This window comes from Cucurbita pepo, chromosome LG16 (genome assembly GCF_002806865.2).
Source record: "Cucurbita pepo subsp. pepo cultivar mu-cu-16 chromosome LG16, ASM280686v2, whole genome shotgun sequence".
Classification (NCBI taxonomy): Eukaryota; Viridiplantae; Streptophyta; class Magnoliopsida; order Cucurbitales; family Cucurbitaceae; genus Cucurbita; species Cucurbita pepo.
This window is the reverse complement of record NC_036653.1, coordinates 6,971,746-6,992,754: the sequence shown is the minus strand read 5'-3', so window position 1 is coordinate 6,992,754 and position 21,009 is coordinate 6,971,746. Positions and strand designations below refer to the sequence as shown.

At 37.8% G+C, this 21,009-nt stretch overlaps 3 protein-coding genes and 1 pseudogene across 4 annotated transcripts; 2 read left to right on the top strand and 2 right to left on the bottom strand.

Annotated features, from left to right (window-relative positions):
• On the top strand, positions 1–3,121 carry LOC111777551 (probable inactive receptor-like protein kinase At3g56050). 2 transcript variants are annotated; one of them, XM_023657203.1, is made up of 9 exons: positions 1–227; positions 348–492; positions 570–708; positions 791–862; positions 943–1,086; positions 1,164–1,696; positions 1,783–1,973; positions 2,051–2,183; positions 2,263–3,121. In XM_023657203.1, exons 2-9 carry the CDS (start codon positions 378–380, stop codon positions 2,856–2,858), a joined length of 1,923 nt encoding a protein of 640 aa, XP_023512971.1. In that variant the 5' UTR covers positions 1–227; positions 348–377; the 3' UTR covers positions 2,859–3,121. The 2 variants fall into 2 exon arrangements, with proteins under 2 accessions (XP_023512971.1, XP_023512970.1); XM_023657202.1 differs by having other exon boundaries at positions 1–247.
• A 1,794-nt stretch (positions 3,122–4,915) lies between these two features.
• Positions 4,916–7,960, bottom strand: LOC111777553 (pentatricopeptide repeat-containing protein At2g30100, chloroplastic). The gene is made up of 2 exons (XM_023657204.1): positions 6,773–7,960; positions 4,916–5,963 (listed from the first exon to the last, which is right to left on the bottom strand). The coding sequence occupies exons 1-2, from the start codon at positions 7,529–7,531 to the stop codon at positions 5,190–5,192; spliced, it is 1,533 nt and encodes a 510-aa protein (XP_023512972.1). The 5' UTR covers positions 7,532–7,960; the 3' UTR covers positions 4,916–5,189.
• On the top strand, positions 7,637–11,371 carry LOC111777058 (annotated as a pseudogene).
• Positions 11,372–11,975: 604 nt separating this feature from the next.
• Positions 11,976–20,651, bottom strand: LOC111777595 (6-phosphofructo-2-kinase/fructose-2,6-bisphosphatase-like). The gene is made up of 23 exons (XM_023657262.1): positions 20,217–20,651; positions 20,067–20,130; positions 19,476–19,771; positions 18,714–18,935; positions 18,179–18,373; positions 18,004–18,099; positions 17,714–17,812; positions 17,596–17,625; positions 17,107–17,160; positions 16,817–16,870; positions 16,667–16,744; positions 16,493–16,584; positions 16,332–16,389; positions 16,153–16,227; positions 15,880–15,927; positions 15,130–15,227; positions 13,836–13,911; positions 13,686–13,748; positions 13,515–13,606; positions 13,328–13,396; positions 12,678–12,741; positions 12,534–12,599; positions 11,976–12,412 (listed from the first exon to the last, which is right to left on the bottom strand). The coding sequence occupies exons 1-23, from the start codon at positions 20,409–20,411 to the stop codon at positions 12,335–12,337; spliced, it is 2,262 nt and encodes a 753-aa protein (XP_023513030.1). The 5' UTR covers positions 20,412–20,651; the 3' UTR covers positions 11,976–12,334.
• Positions 20,652–21,009: the final 358 nt, after the last annotated feature.

The window sequence follows — 21,009 nt, the reverse complement described above, 5'->3', positions numbered from 1 at the left end:
TAATTAGATGAACGGCGGCCGGAATAATTGGGTACGGCCACTCTGTGTAGTCACCACCGCAATATTCGCCGGAAAATGGTTCCGTCGGAAATACGACATGTCGCTGTAAATACGGTCTAAGAGAGAGAAACAGAGCACGAGGCGGGCACGTGGTGTTGATTGGAAGAAGAACGGCGCTATAAATTAGAGGAAAGAAGAGTCGTCGGAACCGAATCGCCGATTATTTGGTTCTTTTTTCTTCCCCTTTGTACGGGTTTAATTTATTTATTAGAATTTAGAGATTCTGTGACTGTGAGAGTTGGCAAATTTTACGCGCTTTCTTCTGAGACACTAAATTTCCTGAACAGATCTTTGTTTGACTGAGAGTTTTGTGATTCATGGGAATGGATGAACGGTGGAGATTTCGCCGGCAGAGGCTGCGATGGGTGGTGCTAGCGGCGGCGATGTTGATTTTTCAGAGTATGAGACATTGTTTTTCTTTGAACGATGAAGGTAAGGGGATTATGGGTGGTTGTCGGAATGCGTTGTTTTTCGGAGTTTTTGAGGAAATGGGGTTTGTTTGGATGCAGGTTCGGCGTTGTTGAGGATTCGGGAAGGGATTTTGAGAGACCCTTTTGGTGGTTTGTGGAATTGGAAGGATAATGATGAGGAATTTGATCATTGTTCTTGGTTTGGTGTGGAGTGCTCCGAGGGGAAAGTGGTGATACTGTGAGTGAATTCTTCCATGGTTTTTGTTCATTCCAAGCTTCATGGATTCCGCCATGAATGTTGAGCTTTGTTGAGCTTGCAGGAACCTTAAAGATCTGTGTCTTGTCGGAGAATTGGCACCAGAAATGGGCAGATTGTCGCATATAAAATCCATGTAAGTGGCAAACTCCAAATCATGAACCAGTACGAGAATTCATGTCCCTTTGAGCTTAATCTTGCTCGTTTTGGTTGCAGCATTCTTCGAAACAACTCATTTTATGGAGGAATTCCCCAGGAATTTGGGCAGCTGCTTGAGCTAGAGGTTTTGGATTTGGGATTCAATAACTTGTCGGGGTTGTTTCCTTTGGATCTTGGCAAGAACTTGTCTCTGACAACCTTGTAAGGATCGAAGAACTTACTGTCTCTATCCATTCGGTTCAATTTTCTTGCTGAGTTTCTGTTTTTGGTTTTTGTAGGCTTCTTGATCATAATGAATTCATTACCCAAACTCCAGAGAATCATGTTAACACGGATCGAAGGAGTCTGCTATCCCCGGCACCATCAGAATCTCTGCGACGTTCGTTCGTTTCGTTACCGCCGTCTTCGTTTGCTTCGTCGTTATCTCCATTACCGCCTTCAGATCCACCATTAACTCCTGAAGTATCTCCCACAAAGCCTCCAGCTCCATGGTGGTCAGCACCAGCTCCTAGCCTTCATTTGAGTCCTGCACCGGCATCTGCCCCAAGTCTACACTCACCGGTTCATGTTCTCACACCGCCTCACTCCCACAGGGCTCCGCCTCGTTCCTTAGCTCCGTCTCCGAGTCTGATTGGAGGGAGTAATAAGAAAAAAGATCACAGAATTCCAATATTGGCAGGAATTATATCAGGGTCATTGTTCTTTATTGTTATCAGTGTTGGAATTTTGATATTCAGAAGCAGTAAAGTTGTTACTGTGAAGCCTTGGGCCACTGGTTTGAGTGGACAGCTGCAGAAGGCATTTGTAACAGGTTTGGTTTCTTTCCTCAAAGTAATTGAATTTGGAAGATACCTCAAGTCTAAGCTCAGTACTCGAACTTTACCGTTGTCGTGTCAGGTGTCCCGAAGCTCAGGCGATCCGAGCTTGAAGCAGCTTGTGAAGACTTCAGCAACATAATCGGCTCCTTTTCGGACATCACTGTCTATAAGGGAACTCTTTCCAGTGGAGTTGAAATAGCTGTGACATCAACTGCAGTGACATCAAATGCAGATTGGTCAAAAACTAAAGAAGAACAGTTCAGGAAAAAGGTATAAGAAAACAAACAAAGTTTCTTCGAAGTTCATCAGTTTAGGCTCAAAGTTTCTGTTCGTTTCCATGTTTGTAGGTCGAAACTTTGTCGAGGGTCAACCATAAGAACTTCGTTAGTCTCGTCGGGTTTTGCGAAGAAGCACAGCCGTTTACAAGGATGATGGTTTTTGAATATGCTCCAAATGGAACTCTGTTTGAGCATCTTCACAGTAAGTGTTTATTTTCATATAAACATGTTGAAGAATTGGCATTGTTCTTCCAAAGTTCATGGAATCATCCTTGTTACAGTAAAAGAAGCTGAGCACCTGGACTGGGAGACGAGACTACGAATAGCAATGGGTGTAGCATACTGCTTAGAACATATGCACCAGCTCAACCCGCCCGTCGTACACAGACATCTTTGTTCTTCGTCTGTGTACCTGACCGAAGACTATGCTGCCAAGTTGTCTGATTTCAGCTACTGGAGTGAAGAAACAGCAGCAAAGTTAGGATCCGCTACGGTCGAGCTCCTGGAAACGTCACCTGCAGATTCAGAAAGCAATGTTTATAGCTTTGGAGTAATTTTGTTGGAAATGATTACAGGTAGAATTCCATTCTCGGTTGATGATGGCTCTCTTGCAGATTGGGCAGTAGAGTTTGTGAAGGGGGAAGAGTCATTAAGAGAGATGGTTGATCCAATTCTAAGCTCCTTCAAAGAAGAACAGCTCGAGAGTTTGTCTCGAGTGATAAAACGGTGCATCCAGCCCGAGCCGAAGCAAGGACGGAGGATGTCGGAGATTGCTGCAAGGTTGAAAGAAATCACAGCATTGGAGCCTGCTGGAGCAACACCAAAGGTATCTCCTCTGTGGTGGGCAGAACTTGAAATCATATCTACAGAAAGTTAAGTTATGGTATCGTTTCTTGGGGAGTTTCAAAATTCTTTTGTTGATTGTAGCAATTGGTTGTTTGATGAGGAAGAAAAGTTTCAAAAGGCAGTAAAAATAGCAGCAGGGGTGAGTAGCAGGGAGAATGCAAAGTGGTAAGAAATGATATTTGTACATAAAACAAGCTCTGCTAAGGCTATGTTGTAAGAGCTCCACAACATGAATATGTATATGCCTCTTTCTTCAAAGATAATGATTATGGTTTTGTGTGTGCCATTTTTGTTATGGGTGCGGAAACTTCTTAGTAGACATGTTTTAAAACCGTGAGGCTGAGGCGATGTAACGGACCAAAGCGGATAATATTTACTAGTGGTAGTTTGGGCTGTTGGTATTAGAGTCAGACACCGAGCAGTGTGAGATACTAGGAGTGGATTGTGAGATCCCACGTTGGTTGGAAAGGGGAACAAAATCATTCCTTATAAGGGTGTGAAAACCTCTTCCTAGTAGACGTGTTTTAAAACGCAAGGCTGATAGCAATACATAATGGATCAAAGTTAGGGTTATTACATGTATCAATATCTTTAAATGAATAGAGTTGTTCTTATCCTCTAGCAATGCACGACAACCGGCTGAAATATGCAACATTCTTATAGACACAGAACGAACCCAATGTAGAGGGAGCAAGAAAGTAGGGAAAACTCGTGAGGGACACATGCAAGGTAGCAAGGAAGTGAGCATGAGTGAGAGGAAAAAATCACAATCGAGAGCGAGAAAAGCATAAAAATAATCCGAAAAAAAGGTTTGGTGACGCCAACAAAAGGTTAGAAAGCTTTTGTTTGAAAAAAAAACCGGTCACATTTCATTTTATTAGAATGAACTCGAAGATCATATCTATAAAAGAAAAAGAAAAAAAAACCTCTTTTAGGAGTTTCGAGATGATCGGTAACTCGACTATAATTTCCATGAGAATATCTACACATAATATAAACCATAAGGTTCGAGGCTCCAAATGTTTGACCCAAGGAACAATCATAGAGCTCTTTGACATTGCACATGTGAGAGCTTGGTTTCAAGAAGATTGATGTGAATAATAGAGGCTAAGTGGCGACAAAAACAGGACAGATAAACACACAGATATCCTATCCCATTACATCCTGGAAACCTTCATATAATATTATACACAACAAACAAGAATTGAGCAGTACATGGCTGCTTCACCCAACCTGAATTCGTGTCGATTTAGATACCGTTTATTAAATTCGAGATTCATGATAAGTTTGTAACCAAGATCAATCAGCTCAATTCAATTGAAATAGCTTTTCAAAGTCGGATTCAGTCGATTAGGTTCGATTTTGATCCAAGGTTGATATCATTGTATTGGTTTGGTGTTAGTTTTGGCCCCATCTATATATATATATATATATATCGACCCAACCGACACAATTACACCTTCCTAATATGAAAACATGGGTTGGTTCCAAATAGAATTTTTCCTTTTACTGATATCATAAGAAAGGACGTCTTGCATCAATCACACAAGAAAAATAATTGAATAATGTAATAATGCAATGGTGTAAGTAAAACCTGGATATCCAATAAAGGGACAGCCCACATGTCTTCTGGGCGAGAAGAAGCAGCATGGCCACATCCAAAGTCGGAGTTTGTGAAGGAGTTCGCGAACAACACTTCACAAACTCTTAGATCCCACGTCAGTTGGAGAGGGGAATAAAACATTCTTTATAGAGGTGTAGAAACCTCTCCTTACCAGACGTATTTTAAAACCATGAGTCTGACAATAATACATAGCGAAACAAAGCGGACAATATCTGCTAGCGATGTATTTGATCTGTTACAAATGGTATCAAAGCCAAACACCGGGCAGTGTGCCAGCAAGGACGCTGAGCCCCCAAGGGGGGTGAATTGTGAGATCCCACATCGGTAGGAGAGGAGAACAAAACTTTCCAAGAGTGTGGAAGCCTCTCCCTACCAAACACGTTTTAAAACCGTGAGTCTGACGATAATACATAACAAGACAAAGCAGACAATATTTGCCAGCGGAGCGGTGTGATCATGATCTGTGAAACCAAAGCGAGAATATCAGAACATGTAATTTCCTTATACAATCTATCTATACACTGTAACATTGGTTCTCTGTGCACAGTAGCTGATTATATATATATACAGATATACACAAGTATTCGTCTTCAGGGTCGGCTTAAAGAGCTTCTAGAGTCACCTGCCTGAAACTATACAAAATCAACATATAAAAGCACCCAAAAAAGTGCTGGTGCTGTATAAATGATTTCTGCTCTACTTTATTAGCTGCCTGTGCAGAGAGGTATCGAGGCTTCTTCAAAGCATTTTAATGACCCAAAGCTTGTACTTCTGTAAGTGCAAATATACAAGACTGGGTCCAATTAGATTAGCATCAGAGAGACACTTGCAGAGATCGAGGTAAGTCTCGACGTTTTCAGGTTCCCGAATTCGTTTTCTAAGCCCTTGCAGCACGGCTACTCTGTCCAAATACTCTGGGAGAAAACCCAAATTGACCATTTTTACTAATGTTTCTGCAGCATCACGGAAATGACCTCCTTTTATGTAACCCCTTAGTAGCCATGTTAAACTCTTCTTCTTAAGCCGGGGACTCGTAATCTCAATCCTGGTAAGCAACCGGTTCATTGCTCTCGTCTCCTTCTGTGAAGCACATATGGCTAGCACGATATCGTAGAGATCGGCATCAGCCTCCTTACCTACAAGCTTCATTTCCCAAAGCTGCCGCTCTGCCTCTAGACCTTGCCCAGCACAAATGTACATTGCAAGGAGTCTCTCATGAACCACCCTGTGACTCGAAGAGCCTCCCTCGTCAAGCACCCAGTTGGATAACCGTACTCCATCAGCTAGAAGCTCCGACTGATACCTCTTGACAAGTTCAACATTGTCTTTATCGAGTTCAGCCACCATCCCGTCTCTGGCATAACTTTTCAGTTTGCGAAGAGCTTTTGCAAATTCATTCAGCTCTTTAACCACAGCAGTCATGGCAATAAGATAGCAGTAAACCTCTGGCTTTAATCCAGATTCTCTGAGATTCAGCACCATTTTCACTGCACCCCTATAGTCACCATCAACCTACAAGAATTGATCTTCAAGATTATCAGCAATTGAATTTTCACTCGGGGTCGTGCGGAACAGACATAACAATTCGAAAATACTTATATATACTCCTCGGGCAACTAATCCACTACCATTACTGGTGAAGGGAACAAAAGTAGCAGCACAGTGCTAGAGTTACGAGATTGGATTAACTTGGTCTCATACAGCATTCAATGTGGTTCAAATATAAATGAAATATGTCGGAGTGCTACTAACATAAGCAAGAACATACCATAAGTTACGCTACGATATGGAAGTCTAATACGCCACAAATAATAACATTGAAAGGAAGTCAATGTGGTTCAGTATGTCCAACACTAACATGACAATAGATTCAACCATGCTTAACCACATTAAAACGCAGCTTAACCATATATCCCAAAAGTACAGCCAAACCATAGTGTGCTGAACACTCATCTAGCTCTCTAATAAAAACCTGCAAAGTTCTTCCTGAACGCCTTCAATTGTGATTAGACAAACACGACGCCAGAAAATATCCTTGACTACCTTGACCACAGTCACCTCAACAAAAACCTGACGCTCTATAGCACATAACCAAAACCCAATAAGATAAAGGAGGCAGAGTAAGGCATCTCTACAGTTAGGAACTTCAGGATTCAAAATTATACATCCAAAGTTAGTAAACAGCTATTGAAGATCTTTACATTTCAGATATGAATTTTCAATGTAATAAAGAGACACAGCAAAAGAATACTATGGTTGATTTGACTCTTAAGCAAGGTTAAAGGCTAAAGATATGAAAACCTGATTAGCTAAAGGCTTACCATCATCTTCCATGCGAGATATCCGCTCGGTCCTCCTTTATGCCCTTCCCAATTGTCCTTCATAAAATCCAGTTTGCGTCCCAAGACCTCCTTCACGAACGAAATTGCTTTTTCCTTCTCACCCATATCCCAATACAAAGAGATGACCTTTTCTATCATGCTAAAATGGGGCTTCAAACCTACACAATCCATATCCACGAGAAGGTCAACCACATCTCCGACGTTATGTTGTCCCTCGACCAACTTCTTGATCCAACTACACATTATAGACACCATCAGCTCCATGGTCTCCTTGTCGACCCGATTTTCCTTTTGGAGCCACTCAAAAACCTCAAGAGCACACCACGAATCCCTACCTTCTTGAGAGAAGTACACCAGCACTAGCTGAAATTCCCTCGCCGAAAGGCGGTCGTTCATTTCTTCAAGAACGTCCGATGGATCCCTCGTCATTCGTTCCAATTCCTCAATTGCCTCAAAAAACCCATCTCCCATTTCATCTTCGTCATCACTCGTGATGAACTGGTCCAACTCAACCGATTTGAACAACCTTAGGTCCCGAAACTTACCAGCTCTCGAAACAGAGAAAGTAGAATTCTGGTGATTGCAAGTAATACGAGAAACCATAAAGCAAAAATTTACCGGCGAACGACTACACAATTGGGGAGCAGAAAACCCAAGCCTCTCAGATTTCAGTCCAGAAGATAAAGAAAACGAAAATCCAAATTGCGTTAACGGAGTAAAGCCCTGGGCACAAATCATTTCGTACTTCTAATCCAAATCACTAAATTCAAACTAAAATTTCGAATAACCAGCGAACTTAAGCGTCACGGTATCTCAACCGAGTGGAGAAAAATTCAAAACCGAATGAAGTAAAGCAAGAAATGAAACAATCAATCGGTCCACCGCCTATAACTTCTCAAAAGAAAACCAGAACACTAGGGTTTCAACCGCATCAATTTTGAACGCAATCCAAATTCCAATAACAGTACAAACTCATCAGAAAACGAAACGAACGCAAGGCGGAAGAGATGGAGAGAAAATTACATAGAGCCAGCCTTCAACCACCGGCGAATCGAATTGAACTGAACTGAATTGCTGGTCGGAGAAAATAAACCCTAATCTTCTGGCAGAGGATTAAGCGATGGTGATGGTAGGAAGCCGGAGTGAGTGGTCGCAATGACAGCGTTTTTGCCGCCAAGACAAAACCATCGGCATTTTATACCGTCATTCTTTCAACTCGTCTTGTCGACTTGTGAAGTTACGAAAAGACAATTTTACCCCTGAATTAAATACTTAATTACGGCCTTTTTTCCCTTAAGCCACAACCAACCTGCCTATTATTAATACTAATATTATTATTATAAATAAAGTATAATTCAATTAAATGTTTAAAACGTTTAATTAATCTTTAATTTATTCGAAGTACATACAATGACAACTCATTAGGCACCTAACCTTCTCTCTTAATTAAAAAAAAAAATTAAATATATATTTTAATTTATCTCAACTTTAACTTAAAATATGATTGGTTCATGAACTTCAATGTTTATTTTATTTAACAGCTTTTAAAAAAAAAAATAATGCATTAAAAATAGATAAATTAAAAAAAAAACATTTATTAATCATATAAATTATTCTTCTCTGGTTGCAGGTAGGACGTCAAATGAAGTTTTAATATTAATTTTTTTTTACACGTGGCCAATTAAATATTATTTGATTTAAATATGAATATTATTGGCCCAATTATTATAAGTTATAATCAATTGTCCCAAAAATATTCAGCTTTGCGTGCGTTGGAACTTAGGAATATAAAATATATTTTGACCAAAATGAGAATCACAAGTCTCTTAATTTATACTTTAATACAAAATATTTTATAATTATAATTAAATCAAAATATAAACTAATTATATAATATAAAAAAAACACAATGGGCCGGAAGGAGCGGCCCATGAGTAGACCCCTTACCCGGTTCCATGTTACACTCGGCCCATATGGTGGCGCCTGGCCCAATTTTCGGCCCAAATAATTGAAATGGGCCGAAGTTTACAATTTAGGGCCCAAATTATGGCCCAACGAAATCAATTCTTTTTTAATTCTCTAATCAATTATTAACGATTATAAACCATATTTTTTTCGAAATAAAATAAAAAGGGTTTTAGTCAATTAATTTAGATTTAATTTTAATTATCGAGTTTTAATAAAAATTTATTTTTTAAAATTTAGAAATATTGGGATGAAAATTATCAAAATACCTTTTTCTTTTTCTTTTTTTAATTTTAAAATTCAACAATTAAGTCTCGAACATTTACAAAAATGCTCGTTTTGGTATCTCGATTAACAACCCCGCTAATTATTATCGGTATGACATTTTAAAATAACAATTTATTACTCGGGCCCTACCCTTGCCCCTTGCCCTTCTATTTGACCCGACGTCGACACCCATTCTCCTCGTCGTTTTTCACCTTAGTTTTCTCGGTTTAATCAACTCAAACTAATTAGATACTAAATGCATTTACACGTAATAAAGACTAATACTTTATTTTAATTATATAAATTAAATTGTTACAACTTTAAATTTGTTGACTATACATAGAAAGTTGGGTCATACATTACCTTTCACAAACACGTTATATAAGGCAACTTCTTAGTTTGCACTCCTATCTATTTCTCGACCTTCTTTCTATCATTAATATTCCTCTCGTTAATCTGAAGACGATCCTTACCGTCTTTTCTTAAAAGGAACAAATCGAGATCCGATGATTATATGGTTAACAGATATCGTTTTCGTATTATCTATCGATTAAGAACCGATCGTTTTAAGCTATTATAAGTAAAAAATGAAACAAAGATGAACGATAATCGAGCAACGTTTTTTAAGGTAATTTGGGTATGTTTGAAATTTGATATGGGCCATGCTTTATATGGTATGAACATCAAGTCTCATGCAAATACTGCAACTTATGGGTGTACAAAGATAGATAAACAAATGTATTAATTAATTTTTATAATTAAAAAATAAAAACAAAGTTAATTTTTTTAATTTTGTTTAATTTCCATAATCACATGGTTTATAAAAAGCCTACCAACATATATTGTTTTGTCCAATCAATCTCATGGAAGAAAGCTTCAAAATGAGGATGCATCAAATCGGACCAACTCCGACGATGGCAACGGGACTGCCGCCGTTGCCACCTTTAGGAAAACCGGTAGCTAGCGGTGAAAAAAAGTTACTTATATTTCATTACAACAGGAATTCAAACGTGTATGGAAATGACAAAAGTATGTTTTCTGAAGGGGAAGGAAGGACGATGCTATCAGTGAAACAAGACCAATCACAAGTTCCCAACTCCAACAACGACCTCAATACGGAAGCCAAACGACTAAAAAGGTTCGTTTTCGAGAAAAAAATAACTTTTTAAGTGTTGGTGTGACCTAAGTTTTACGTTGGTTAAGAAAGGAGAAGATCATAGACATATAAGTAAGGAGCGGAATCTTTTAGAGGAACCAAAAACAAAACCATAAGAGTTTATGTTCAAAGTAAACAATATTATATTCTTTTGGAGATATCTAACAAGTAGTATCAGAATCATATCCCTAACTTACCCATGTCAGTAAAATCAGAAATCGTAGACCTCGAGTAGTCATAGTAGAGATTTATAGTAAAACTTTACCGAATAGATGATTATTTAAGGGAAGACACGGTGGAACGAGGGGAGTATTGTCGGTGTGATCGAGTTTATGCTCAAAGTAAACAGTATCATATCATTTTGGAGATCTCTAATTAGTAATATTAAAGTCATATCTCTAACTTACTCATGTCAATAAAATAAAAGATCGTGGACCTCTAGTAGTCATAGTAGAGATCTATAGTAAAACTTTACCGAATAGATGATTATTTAAGGGAAGACACGATGGAACGAGGAGAGTATTGTTGGTGTGACCGAATTTTCACGATAACTAAAGTAAAAAAATCAAATTACCTGGGGTTTTTTTTTTTTTTTACTAGGGTGATCCAAAGCAGACAATACTCACAAAAGTATAGACTGAAACAACTTCATCATATTACAGAGCTTGAATCAGAACTCAAAGCCCTTCAGGTAATAATACAAATCAAAATAAGCGTTTTTTTTTTCACTTAAAATCCAAGTTTAATAAAATTAATTAATTAATTAATTAACGAATAAAACAGGCGGAAGTAACAATTACCTCACCAAGGATAAAATTCATGGATCGCCAAAATTCACTGCTCCGAGCCGAGAATTACTCCATCAAAGAGAAATTAACTGCGCACACAGGCGAGCTTCTATTCAAAGAAGGTAAATTTAATTAATTTATTTATTTTATTTTTTCTTTTTTCAGAAAATTAATTAATTATTTTTGGGGGCAGCCCAATACGAGGAGTTGAAAAGGGAGAGAAATATGCTGAAGGAGATATATGAAGTGTATCAGTTAAAGCTGTTGGAGACACTGAAAGGCAGTAATAACAACGCGAGAATTGCTGCTGCTGCTGCTGGCAGGGGAAGCACTTTCCAAGGGGTTGAAAATCACCCACAAAGTGCCTCCAAATCAAATCCCTTTGCGATGCTTCAAAATTGAATTCAAAACTATATATATATATATATATTTGTGTGTTTTGATGCATTTTTCTGTGTAATTTGTGGGGATTTCTTTTGTAGTTTGGATTGAAACCCGACCATATGTTTTCGACACTGAAGAGGGGTGAATTGTAAGATCTCACATCAGTTGGGGAGGAGAACTAAGCATTCAAGGGTGTGGAAGTCTCTCCCTAACAGAGGCGTTTTAAAACCATGAGGGGTAACCCAGAAGGGAAAGCCCGAAAAAATAATATCTACTAACGGAAGATTTGGGCTGTTACACTAAATTGTTACTTCATAAGAGTTCTCGAGCTAAAAGTAACTTTTAACCATTTTATTTGAACTATACATAACAGTCAGAAACATTTGACCTCTTGACCGATGATATATGTCTAATCTATCTCGACAAAAGTGAGTAAATGGGAAGCTCTCTTCATCTTCATCCCATCTTAGACCCAAACCTAAGAATCTTTTAACCCAAATGCCCCATCTACGTAATTGCTACCATTTCACACTCTTTTCACTTATTTAGTATACAGCGACCTCAAGGAAAGAAATAGCTAAGTTCTGGTTCCAGAAGAACAGTATAACAAAACAATATATGATTCTGCTACCACCTGCTAATATTCATAACTTTACTATTCAAAACTTCCTTTATTTCAATAATAATTGAACAGCATAGATAGAACTGAACTCCTCCTAGTCCTGCTTTGAATGGAAGAGACTTTTGTTTAACCACTCCACCCTCCTGCCCGAGTATTAGTTACATGCGTAGACATCACTATTACAGAAACGAAAACGAAAACGAGTTTTAGTCACTCACATTTGCATCGGAGGTTAAGGTTGATGATAAGAGCGGCACAATTTACGAGACCAACATCTTGGTAATGAATGAGAATTAAAAGAATGCATAGGAACTCCTTGAAGTATATGAGAATTATAGATTAACCATCCACAGGGTTTGTTAATCCATAAGTTTGTATCTTTTTTCTTGCACACCCGTGACTCCCATTTGAATCTCAATTATTGTATGAAGTGGAACCTGACAAAATTGAACCGAACCATTTTAAACCATTCTAGTTTGAGACCACTAAGCATTCTTTTGCTCCTTGGTATTGGAATTGAAAATGAACTGATCGTTAGTCAATTATCTACACAATTACCTCAATGTGTGGAATTTCTTTTAGGGGCCTATCAGCAAAATAAGCATATAACGCTCTCAAGACCGCCTGCAAGACGGGAAAAACGCTTTTAGGAAGATTACCACGTGTAAAAATGTACGATGTAATGGTTTAAAACTAACTTACCTGATGAGAAATAACGACAACCGGCGCACGTTGTCTTTCAAGCTCAATAATTACTGGTTCAAGCCTGTGTCGTTAAGATTAATGGCCTCAGAAGGTAACAACAAAATAAAACATGCATTAGTCGTTACTTACTGACCAAGAAAAAGTAATGAGAAGGACCGAAGCTTTGGGATTGGTTTATGTGAGATCCCACGTTGGTTGGAGTGGGAAATGAAGTATTCTTTATAAGGATGTGAAAACCTCTCCCTAACAGACGCATTTTAAAACCGTGAGACAGACGACGATACATAACGGACCAAAGTGGACAATATTTATTAGCAGTGGACTTGAGCTGTTTCAAATGGAATGAGTCAGACACCGAGCAGCGTGCCAACGAGGACGTTGGGTCCTCAAGGAGAGTGGATTGTGAGATCCCATATTGGTTGGAGAGGAAACGAAGCATTTTTTATAAGGGTTTAGAAACCTCTCCTTAACAGACGCGTTCTAAAACCGTGAGACTGATGGCGATACGTAACGGGCCAAAGTAGACAATATTTGTTAGCGGTAAGCTTGGCTGTTACCTTCTATGTTATTTCATTTTCCTCTAAAAGCTTGGTTTCCTTCAAAGAGACGAAAAGATTGATTTGGATGAAAAATAAAGTACTGCATACCTTTGGATAACATCCAAATAAGATTCTCCACGAGGATATCTATATCTCAATTTGTCCTTCTTGCGTGCCCTGCAAGTGAAAAATGCAAGGAAATAAACAACAAACAAGTGATGGTATAAACACCCGTCAAATCCTGTAGAAGACAAAGAGATGAAGATCAAGAGGGGTAAAGGGAGATTGAACATACTCGTACTCCTCGGGCATGTTTTTCTTTGTCTCTTCATAAGTCATTCCATCGCAAACTCCAACATATATCTCATCAAGTGCACGCCATTGAATCTAACAGAAGGAAATAGTCATAGAGCGTTTCATACTTGTTTTTACAAGTAAGCATTAATTTTCCAGAAAACAAGCTAACCTTAGGGAATCCAACAATAGGACTCGCAGTCAAAATTGTTCGCTGAAGTGTGCTGGTCCAAATCTAGACCGCAACAAAGTCATAAAAAGATGTCATTAGCATTTTAAATAACCAGATGCACATTGACTCCCATTGAAATTCCAAGCTTACAGAGGCAGCCCGTTCGGACTTCAGTCGTTTTTCAACAAAGTTAGCAAGCTTCTTAGAGTAAACTTCTCCAGCCTCACTGCCAAAAGAAGTAAACCAATCCCAGTTCAATAGACTAATTAGGAGACTGAGAATAAGAAAATAAGACTAAAATTATGTTACAATATCAAAGAGAAAATACACAGGTCTATCTCCCTCCTACCCCAAAATTTTGCCCACTACCAAACCCCGAACTCACTTTATTTATAACCATCCATCCCAACCAACTTATCAGGTAACTACAGTTTTCCTAATTTCTAAATAATATTCTCAAATTTCACAGTTATATTTCTAACTTATTCATACAGCTGATGTTTTTGATAATCCAATGTATTGAGTAAGAGATACAAGCACTGCATTATCCTTGTTCACAAAGACCAACTCCAGAGTAGCAAGATTTGTCAAATATCTGAAAAAGGTTGAGATAATTTAGGGGCATGGCTCTTTAGCATTCACAGAATAGAAAATACTGCCCTAGTTTATAAAATTTACTAACTAGACTACACTACCCTTGGGTGGGAAAATGAAAAAAAAATTGCAAAATAAAAGTTAGATCTAATCTATATGACAAGAAACCCAAACAAGAAGGGAAGAAAAAGTAAATATAGAAATAATCCCTCCATTTAGGTTGGGCTCTCTTGAAACTTAAAAGAACCTTGAAGAAGCTCCACCAAAATTTGTTATATCAACAGAAAGTTGCTCCAATAGCAATCTAATATAATATGAAGAACCATTTCTTTTTTCTTCTATCCTAGTCAATAAACTCAGAATTTTACCCCAAAAAGAACTCTACAGCTTTATACCATAGCCAAAATCACACTTCGGTTTCATTTTCACAGGGCAACAGAAAGCAAACTGAAGAAAGAATGATGGTGGAGAGAGGGATTGGTCGAGAATACTGACGATACTTGAGAGTTTTTTTTATCGACTCTTGGTTTAAAAGATGGTGTAGAGAGGCATCTATCTAGACTATTTTGTAGCTAAGATTTTTAAATATTTTTTGAACAGACAAGTAAAAATTTCTTTGGATACAATGCTTTAGTTAACTGGTCTTTTTGCCTTCATGAACATCATTTTTACTCTGTCCCTGGTTACTGTGATATTATGTGTCAGTTAAGTGTGAAAAAATAATGGCAGATTGAACAGCCAAATCTCTCCTTTCATAACTACAGGTACTAGATACACTATGTTACCTATGAAATCTTTTGTGATTTAATGAACATGAAGACTTTATCCCTATACCTGCGTTTATGCATACCTTAATTCATTGTCACCTCCAATCCTACCTCGAACATTATCCATACTCTCTCCATGCCTAGTGAGCAATATCGGCCGTGGAGTGAGATGGGTATTCACCTGCACCATGATAAGTAAACTATCTGATGAGAGCATCAAGAAGTTTGTTGAGTACATAATAATATAATAATATAAAGATTATTTTTCATAGTACATTAAAAACACATCCAACACGTAAAAAAATCCTGAACTTGTACGAAAGCAACAATCATCAAACAATTTTCACAGGCTGCACATATGTGAATTCAATTGGCAAATCATACACTCAAGATTCCAATTTTCAGGATTAACAATTCATAAAGTGATATCACCTTGAGCCCTTTTTGAAATATAACAATTCGTATGGGATGTCACCTTGAACCCTTCAAAATTTAGTGGTTATTGAATTCCGTCTCCTTTATTTGTTATATAATGTTTTAAAAGGAAGTTTAATTGAGGCCTTTTTGTAAATTTGCTCACGCTCAATGGCAACTCAAAAAGCTTAGCTTTATTTCAATGTCTCCTTTAATCTCCCGAACACTCACATAGAAGTCAATGGCTCGAAAACTACAAGAAAGGACAACACCTGGTGGTCGACTGAGCAATAAGGATGATTTATGACAAGACTACAATCCATTAAATTCATGCTAGAATATATGGAGCCTCAAAAGTATTAATAATGTCTACATTTTTGTCACAATAAATAAAAAGTATTGATAAACAGAGATCATACCAAGAAAAAGACAATACGTCCAGGGAGATACCCGCTGATGTTGTTGACCTGAATAAGAAAAACATGTTTCAGGATACCAGAATTAAGTGAAATAAATCCTACGCATACTTCATCTAAGCAAAATTAACACGATTGAAAATGATAGTTTTCAAAAAAGAATCACCCTAAAAAATCAGAAGTCTGAAAGGAAATAACAAATTATTAACCTTAGCAACCGAGGAATTGAAAACTATGAGGTAACAAAGGCACAATAACCACAGGAGCTAAACTTACTTGAATCTGTCCTCCATGGCCACTAACCATGTCGATCATTTTAATGTAAGATCCCTCTTCAACAGGCTCATAGACCTGGCATGAGTAGCAAATTCAGATGTTTCGATGTTTCAACAGAATCAATATAATAAGTATCCTGTCGATATATACTAGAAAATATTAATATTTTAGAAAACTACTTTTTCATAGTTGTCTAGTCGAGCTTTGAAGTCTCGACATCCAGCCTCAAAATCTGTCCTGAAAGAAAGAAAGGAAAAAAAAAAAACACTCAACTGTGTTCTTAAAAAAAGAATACACACTATATTCCAAAAAGAACGAAAGAAGCTCTTGGGAAACATACTCCTCAGCATAATCAGGACTTTGTTGTATTTTAAGACGTATATTCCTTTCAATGATGCGCTGATCATTGCATAGAGTTTCCAGAAAAATTATCTGCAGTTGAAAGATAAAGAAGAATGAGATTACTATATATTTCTGGAATTCTTCCCTCTATTTACTATTACGATCAGTATACCCGACATTTTCCTTCAGCCAATTTCATCAACATGTTTCTCCGTTTCCTGGTACTGTTTGTGGCATCAAGTATTCCAACCTAAATTAATCTAGCATTAGCAAATAAAACCATTAGTTTCTGTGTAATAGATGCAACAGTGGAAGACCTTACCTGGCCACCTTCTTGCATCCAAGATATCATATCCTCCATAGCTAAAGCTGCTACCTAGTAGCAGGTGATATATTAAAACTATGTACACAGAGAAAAAATTAACATGGTGTTAACATTACAAATAATCCCTGTTAGTCAGGTAAATTTAAAATTGTATCTGATTCCTTTGTTGTAGGAATATGAAGAGTTCGTTGATTTCTTAAAATAATGTACAACTTCTGTTAGACAATTGAAGGTGAAAGTATTCCCACTTTCTTTTAGATAACATGTCATCAGTTCCTAGTAATCACCTCATTACGTGCCTCCATGCCTTCTGGATTGTCAGCTCGGAAAAAGTCAGCAGACTGCATAAAGAAATTTTATTGGCAAAATTGAACATCAAAAATAGAACAAGACATCCTCATGACACCATGATCACCAAAAGACTGAAGTATGAGTTAATAAAACCATGAAAGATCTTGTTTCCTATAAAAAAAAATTATTTGAAAAAACAAAACAAAGCAAACTAAGGAAGTGCCCTCAAAAAGTAACCTAGGGAGCCTAATGACAATCTTTGAAGAAAGCAATCCTAAAAATGCAGTCCTACCACACAAGTTTATGCGGGCTCCTAAGAACCCTTTGATTATTGTCCATCTAGTCATAATTGATTGTTCTCCCCCAAACATTGTCACCTTACACGGTACAAATATAAAGAACGAGTCTCCAAATAGATAATAAAATACTATGACATTGAAGAATTGCCAATATGTCAAAATTGTACATCATAATTGAAAACACACCTGATTAGCTCCATGTTTAAGGCGTCGGTACTGTTCAAAAAAGAAAACATTTTTATATTGAAATCTAAAGTTCATTCATCATATAACACAACGCATAAGAATGATAAGAAAGTCGAACCTTGCCAACGTTGAAATGCTTTGTCTCATGACCTAACCAACGAAGATATCTTGTAAGCTTAGCTGCAGTAAAAGTTTTGCCTCGAGCTGGCAAACCAACCTAAACCATATTAAAAAGTCATGAGAGCATTATCATTTTTGAGACTAGACTACTAATGAAAAAGTGCAATTCTGTCACCAAATACTACTGCAGCTTTCTTCTTAGCCTACTTCAGTGAGTGTAGTCCACCTCACCATATCTACAACTCAATGATTAATGATATTTAATGCAAACCATTTGAAGAAAATTACCAAGACAATTGCCAAATGTCTATCCTCCTTTGGACCAAGCATTTGATCAGCAACAGCTGCAGCTGCAACAGCTCCCGCTGCTGCTGGCATTGAATTCTACATATTAACAAACAAGAAACACAAAAGATAAATAATATGACTTGTGATATAGAGAGATAAAAAGGCAAAAACAAACCTTGGACTCCGTATCCAATTTCAGATCTGAAAAGATAGTGCTGGTACTAGCTGATTTAACAAGCCTAGGGGATCCAACACCTCGATCCACAAAAAGCCCCCTATGACTGTCTTGCTTTTGCAAATGAGAAAACGTCCCTACCGACTTTGATTCAACCGTTCCGGAACCCATATACATCTTGGGTGGATNAAAAAAAAAAAAAAAAAAAAAAAAAAAAAAAAAACGTGATTAAAAATGCCACAAAATGGAAGAAGAGTACAAGTTCGGTTATTGGAGCGCAAAAATCAATATAATTTCTATTACTGGTTTAGATATTGATTTCATGTCTCTAATGAGACAACAAGGATGGACAAATAAACAAACTAGCTAAACATCAGTGTAGTTTTTTAAGATTGAACTTCTAAAATTGTTTTTCATTTTTAAGACGGTTTGAGAAGATGCTTTCATATTATTGTATCTCCATTTATCTCATCTCCATGGTCATTTTCATGTTTTACACTCTGATGCCTATTAGAGAATTATAATTTAATATTTACAAGCAAGAAAACACCTTTACATTTGTTGATCGATCCCCAACAACTCCACTCTCCTTAGATGATGAAGTGTTTCCCGGGCCATCAGCATTGAAATGAACCCCAAAGCCAGTTAATGATCTTGGAGTCTCCGTCAAGTTGGCTGCATATACAAAGCCTGAGTTTGAAGGAGCTGGAACCACGTAGTGTTCAAGATCGAGCTCCAAGCTAACGGATGAGTTATTCTGAAGAGGCAATAGAAAAGATGAAAGAATAAGGTATGAAGAAAATAAATATTACTAAAGCTCTGCTTCTAATACACCTGGAAATAATATGAATTTCAATACTTATTTCCCATTGAATTTGAAATGTAAATGTCATAAATTGATGCAAAAAAGCTGCAATATCTCAATATAATTTTAAATAAATATGTCTGCATCTCTATGTTCAAGTTTTAAGATAATGACATGTTAGTTTCATATATCGTTTATGCGTCATGTTCTTGCGCTTAAAGACAAAGCATGCGATAAGCAATTCCTTTTAACATTTCAAAAATAACTCTGCATTGTTGCACATTACTGTAAGCAACTAATCAAACACTAATACAACAAAGGTTGGAGTAGTACTGAACGGAAGAACGCAGTAGTGAGCGGTAATATTACACTGGCAAATAAAAATTTCATTACAATACAATAATATTCAATGAAACATTGCATATTTAGATAGGAATGGAACATTGTATATGTAATGCTTTCATTTTTTGATGGAAGGGGAAGATACGATACCTCCGGACCTGTCTCCGACACTGAATTTATGCTCACATCAGGAATTCCACGAACAGCTGAAGGACGAAGATTGTCTTGATACGCCCTCCAACTTGCAGCAAGATCAAAGGGCGAAACCCTGTCTGCTTTAATGAATACCCTGTACTCCAAAACCTCATCAGCACTCAATTTGAAAAGAGCCATCCTGGTGTCCCCTTGCAGCATTCCTCCAGAGAGTAGACGGTTGGGACCCTCCTCGACAATACAAGGTGAATTGCTATACCTCGGCTTCAACAGGAACTTGAAATCCAGAGATTCTGGATTCAACAGAGTATAGATGAAATGAAAATCAAAATTTCTGCAATTTCATTTCCATTACGGAGTTCCAAAATACTGGTTTTGTTGTTGTACAACCAAACCAAGTTCAGAAAACTATGTAGTAAAGAGATTGAAAATCCTCAATTTCATATCCTATTCAAGCACGACGAATCAGTTCTAGTTCATTTAGAACATATGTCTAAGCTTTCTAATCACCAAATTAACTCCCAACGTCCACCCCCAACCCCGAATCCATCCTGACAGGTGAATAATAGGAAGTTGAATCATAGTTACCGTGATTAGGAGGAACGACAAAGCTCAATTCCCACATTGATGCTGATTCACGTTCTAAAGAGAGCTGTGACACCAACGCAATTAAACTTAAAAGTAGAGATTGGCAGAAACTCGAGAATAAACAAAGAATAACAGAAAGAGATTGATTACAGCTTTAGATGAATCCCACGAACCAACAAGCGGGACAGAGCCGTAAATATGAGGAATGAGCTCGCCTTTGAGTTTAAAATTCTCCATCTTCAAGGAAATATAGAGCTGTCCACCCGCTTGGTCTAGGTTTTCCTCCCGCTCTTCTTCGTTACCATGAGAGCCACCATCCAAATTCTTGGACGTACCGGTACCCATTCTTCTTGAACTGCTTCAAGGAATTGCTTCCGCCAGAAAATTTCCAGAACAAGATTGGGATTTGACACAGAGAATCTATCGCCACTGCAGGAAACAACTTGAAGCCATGAACAAATATGCGCTTAGATTCTGTTCTATTTTCGGGAATCGGATAAAAGTTGGAGAGGGACGAGAGATGGAGAATAAAAGTGGGGAAATGGGCAGTTCGCGCGTTCTTGCGATCAGTTTATTTGGTCGTTCTTTTTCTTATCGATAAAAGAGACAACGAAATACCTCGCTAGCGTTGGTGAAAAACGATGGCCCATCACTGCCACGTCTGCGAATTTCTTGAGTTCTACTCCACTGCACGACGGTGCACCCACTCACGCTGTACCGAGCTTTTCCACATGGCCTCCTTCCAAACTCAACAACCCTAATCCTCGTTTAACTCCGTTACAAAGGCGTAACTGTTAGATGAACACGACTCTCTATAATGGTATGATATTATCCACTTTGAGCATAGGCTCTCATGGCTATCAGACCAATGGAGAGACCCTAAATTAGCCGATGTGGGACTTTCATCATCCAACACCTCCCCTCGAACAAAGTGCGCCTCCCC

What these genes read in the sequence shown, in the direction of transcription:
- LOC111777551 (XM_023657203.1), top strand. Translation starts at nt 378, where the DNA reads ATGGGAATGGATGAACGGTGGAGATTTCGCCGGCAGAGGCTGCGATGG. An exon ending in TTGTCGCATATAAAATCCAT is followed by an intron (nt 863 to 942) that starts GTAAGTGGCAAA and finishes TTTTGGTTGCAG; the next exon opens with CATTCTTCGAAACAACTCAT. An exon ending in TCTGTTTGAGCATCTTCACA is followed by an intron (nt 2,184 to 2,262) that starts GTAAGTGTTTAT and finishes TCCTTGTTACAG; the next exon opens with TAAAAGAAGCTGAGCACCTG.
- LOC111777553 (XM_023657204.1), bottom strand. Translation starts at nt 7,531, where the DNA reads ATGATTTGTGCCCAGGGCTTTACTCCGTTAACGCAATTTGGATTTTCG. An exon ending in ATCTCGCATGGAAGATGATG is followed by an intron (nt 5,964 to 6,772) that starts GTAAGCCTTTAG and finishes CAATTCTTGTAG; the next exon opens with GTTGATGGTGACTATAGGGG.